This window comes from Hylobates moloch, unplaced genomic scaffold, assembly GCF_009828535.3.
Source record: "Hylobates moloch isolate HMO894 unplaced genomic scaffold, HMol_V3 SCAFFOLD_10, whole genome shotgun sequence".
NCBI lineage: Eukaryota > Metazoa > Chordata > Mammalia > Primates > Hylobatidae > Hylobates > Hylobates moloch.
Genome location: NW_026652285.1, coordinates 99,977,088 through 99,980,002, shown reverse-complemented (window position 1 = coordinate 99,980,002; position 2,915 = coordinate 99,977,088). Strand labels below are relative to the sequence as shown.

General features: G+C 60.3%; 1 protein-coding gene across 5 annotated transcripts in view; it reads right to left on the bottom strand.

Moving 5' to 3' along the window:
* FPGS (folylpolyglutamate synthase) overlaps positions 1–2,599 on the bottom strand; it is an 11,485-nt gene extending 8,886 nt beyond the window's left edge. The window contains exons 1-4 of one of the 5 annotated variants that reach the window (XM_032165203.2): positions 2,418–2,599; positions 1,067–1,195; positions 928–981; positions 780–844 (exon numbers count right to left, since the gene is read on the bottom strand). In XM_032165203.2, coding sequence (XP_032021094.1) covers positions 780–844; positions 928–981; positions 1,067–1,195; positions 2,418–2,555 — 386 coding nt within the window. In that variant the 5' untranslated portion in view covers positions 2,556–2,599. Of the gene's footprint in view, positions 1–779; positions 845–927; positions 982–1,066; positions 1,337–2,075; positions 2,257–2,417 lie in introns of those variants that run through there. The other 4 variants (XM_032165204.2, XM_032165207.2, XM_032165206.2 and 1 more) reach the window with 4 other exon arrangements.
* Positions 2,600–2,915: the final 316 nt, after the last annotated feature.

The window sequence follows — 2,915 nt, the reverse complement described above, 5'->3', positions numbered from 1 at the left end:
TTTTGAGACGGAGTCTTGCTCTGTCGCCCAGGCTGGAGTGCAGTGGCGCAATCTCGGCTCACTGCAAGCTCCGCCTCCCGGGTTCACGCCATTCTCCTGCCTCAGCCTCTCCGAGTAGCTAGGACTACAGGCGCCCACCACCACGCCCAGCTAATTTTTTGTATTTTTTAGTAGAGATGGGGTTTCACCGTGGTCTCAATCTCCTGACCTCGTGATCCGCCCGCCTCGGCCTCCCAGAGTGCTGGGATTACAAGCGTGAGCCACCGCGCCCGGCCTTTATTATGAAAATTAAGACCAGCCACAGTGGCTCACACCTGTAATCCCAGCACTTTAGGAGGCTGAGGTGGGCAGATCACTTGAGGTCAGGAGTTCGAGAACAGCCTGGCCAACAGGTGAAACCCCATCTCTACTAAAAATACAAAAATTAGCCTGGTGTGGTGGCAGGTGCCTGTAATCCGAGCTACTCGGGAGGCTGAAGCAGGAGAATGGCTTGAACCTGGCAGGCGGGGGTTGCAGTGAGCCAAGATCGTGCCATTGTACTCCAGCCTGGGCGATAGAGTGGGACTCAGTCTCAAAAAAAAAAAAAAAATTAAAGGTTGCCATAAACATGGGCCAATATGGTAAGTGCTAACTGAATGTTTATTAAATAAATAAACATTGGGCAGAGAGACATTCAGCTGACCTCCTGGGGGTGACCCTGGTCCTGAAGCACTGGCTGGTTCCATAGCCCCCCAGGGTCCATTGGGACAGAGACACCACATCCCCCCACAACCTGGTACCTAAAGAATCCTGTCTTCAGGCCATAGCTTCGGAGGATACATTCCGTGAAGGCACAGGTGGAGCCCTTGAAAGAAAAGGGATTGTCTGGGCAGGCTCTACCCCACCAACCACTTAATAGACCCTCTACCCCAGGGTCCTGCCCCTCACCTTCCCCTTCGTCCCAGTGACATGGATGATGTTCAGCCGGTCCAAGTCCTCCACCTGGGACAGACAGACAAGGTCCCTGCCTCAGCTACGGGAATCACAAATGGGGGTGGGAGGTGGTCACAGGCCCTCTCTACCTTACCTGCAGCCCACTCCGTGCCAGGTACCGTTCCATGGCTTCCAGCTGTGTCTGGGGGTCACCCCGCTGGCGCTTCACCTGCTCCAGGTAGCCGGCATTGGTCTGCAGGGTATTGAGCATGCGCACAGCATCCTGGCAACCACAGTGCCCAGGTAGCAGGTTAAGGCTCACTCAGGGTCCACAGGCACAGAGACAGCCAGCAGACCAGTGGCCAAGCCAGGGCAACAAGGCCAGTACCAGGCCTGCCTGCCGTGCCAGCACTGTTAGCCTAGCCTGTAGGTTAAGCAACAGAGAGTATGGCATCTTTCCAGCCCTGGCAAAAATGGGAGTCTGCGGCAGTTCAGCCCCACCCAGGGAGTGCTACACAAAGAAGGTGGCATGACTAACGGGCTAGCCTTGCTTCCTGCCCAGGCTCCCCCGACTTCACTCCTGGGCCTTTGCCCTCATTCTCTCCAATGGGGTCCATTGCTATATTGCTCCCTGCCAGGGAGGGGCCAGAACTACAGAAAGTTGGGGTATTCGAATTCTGGAGTTCCCCGAAGCTCCACCCCAACCCTCATGACTCTGGGGTTCCAGATTCCAACCCACAGAAGAGCAACTCAGAGGGAGGAGAGGTGTGCCAGGGGTCACTCAGCCAGGAAGGCAGGCAGGTATGGCTTCAGGAGGGTTCACAATGGAAGTGGGAGTGGGGGTGCTATTTCATTCCCCTTAGGCCTCATATTCTGTGCCTCCCACCCTCAGGACCTCAAGGCTGGTTGGAGGCCCCACCCTCATCAAACCAGTGCCACCCGCCTGACTGGCATCAGGGTCTGGTCTAGGGCAACCGGCTCTTGGCACAACGCCCGCGGACATTTTCTGTTTTCCAGGTTCTAGGGCCTTCCACTACCCCTGATTCTTGCCTCTCCCCCAAATCCAGGCCCTTGGATCCCCAATCTTCTGAATCCTGGACACCCCACCCCCAGATCAATACTCCTGGATCTTTCAAGCCTGAATTCCTGAGTCTCTTCCCTACCCTCTTTCCCCACTCTCACTGCCGGTTCAGACTCCGGGATCACTGGAACTCCAGAAGCACCGCTGAGCCTCTGGGCTTCTGGATCCTAGCTCCAGTGCCCCTTCCCATTCCCCAACCCGGGGCGGGGACGCTATAGTCTCCGAATTCCCAGACCCGGCGGCCCGGGCCCAACTTCCTGGTCCCTGTCCCCACCCCCAGCCTCCAGGATGTTCCGCCCCCTGAGTCCCCCAGTACAGGGCTCCCGATACCCTCTGGGCTAGCGGAGCCCGGATGTTCTGCGGCAGAGCGCAGGCCCACGTGTCGTCGGGCCCCGGCCCGCTGGCCCGCCGGCCCGCCTGATACCTGGTACTCCATGCTGGGCTCCTGCGGCACCGGCCACGCGCTCAAGCCCCGCCGCGCCGCGACCTGGGTCGTTACGCCGCGCGCAGACGCCGCTGCCAGGAACAGAGCGGCGCGCAGGTGGCTCCGCGCCCGCGACATAGTCCCGGCGCCCCCGGCAGCGCTCTAGGCCCAGGCGGGAGACGCCCCGCCCCGCCCCCAGCCAATCAGCGCAGCGCTGCCTCACCCCGCCCCCCGCCAATCCACCGCCCCGCCCCGCCCGCCATCAGTCAGCGCCGCCCCAAACTCCCCCCGACCAGCCGCCTTGCACCACTAAAAAGCCGCCCCTGCCGCGTGCACCATCCTGGTGAGGGGCAGGCCTCGGGACCATGTTTATGAGTGGCACGCTCCGGGGCGTCCCCTCCCTTAGCGGGCACGCACTCCTTTCGTCACCAACCTCCCAAGGCCCCCCACAGCACGTCCCAAAATAGCCGGTCCGGGTCAGCAGCCCTCAGTCTCTGC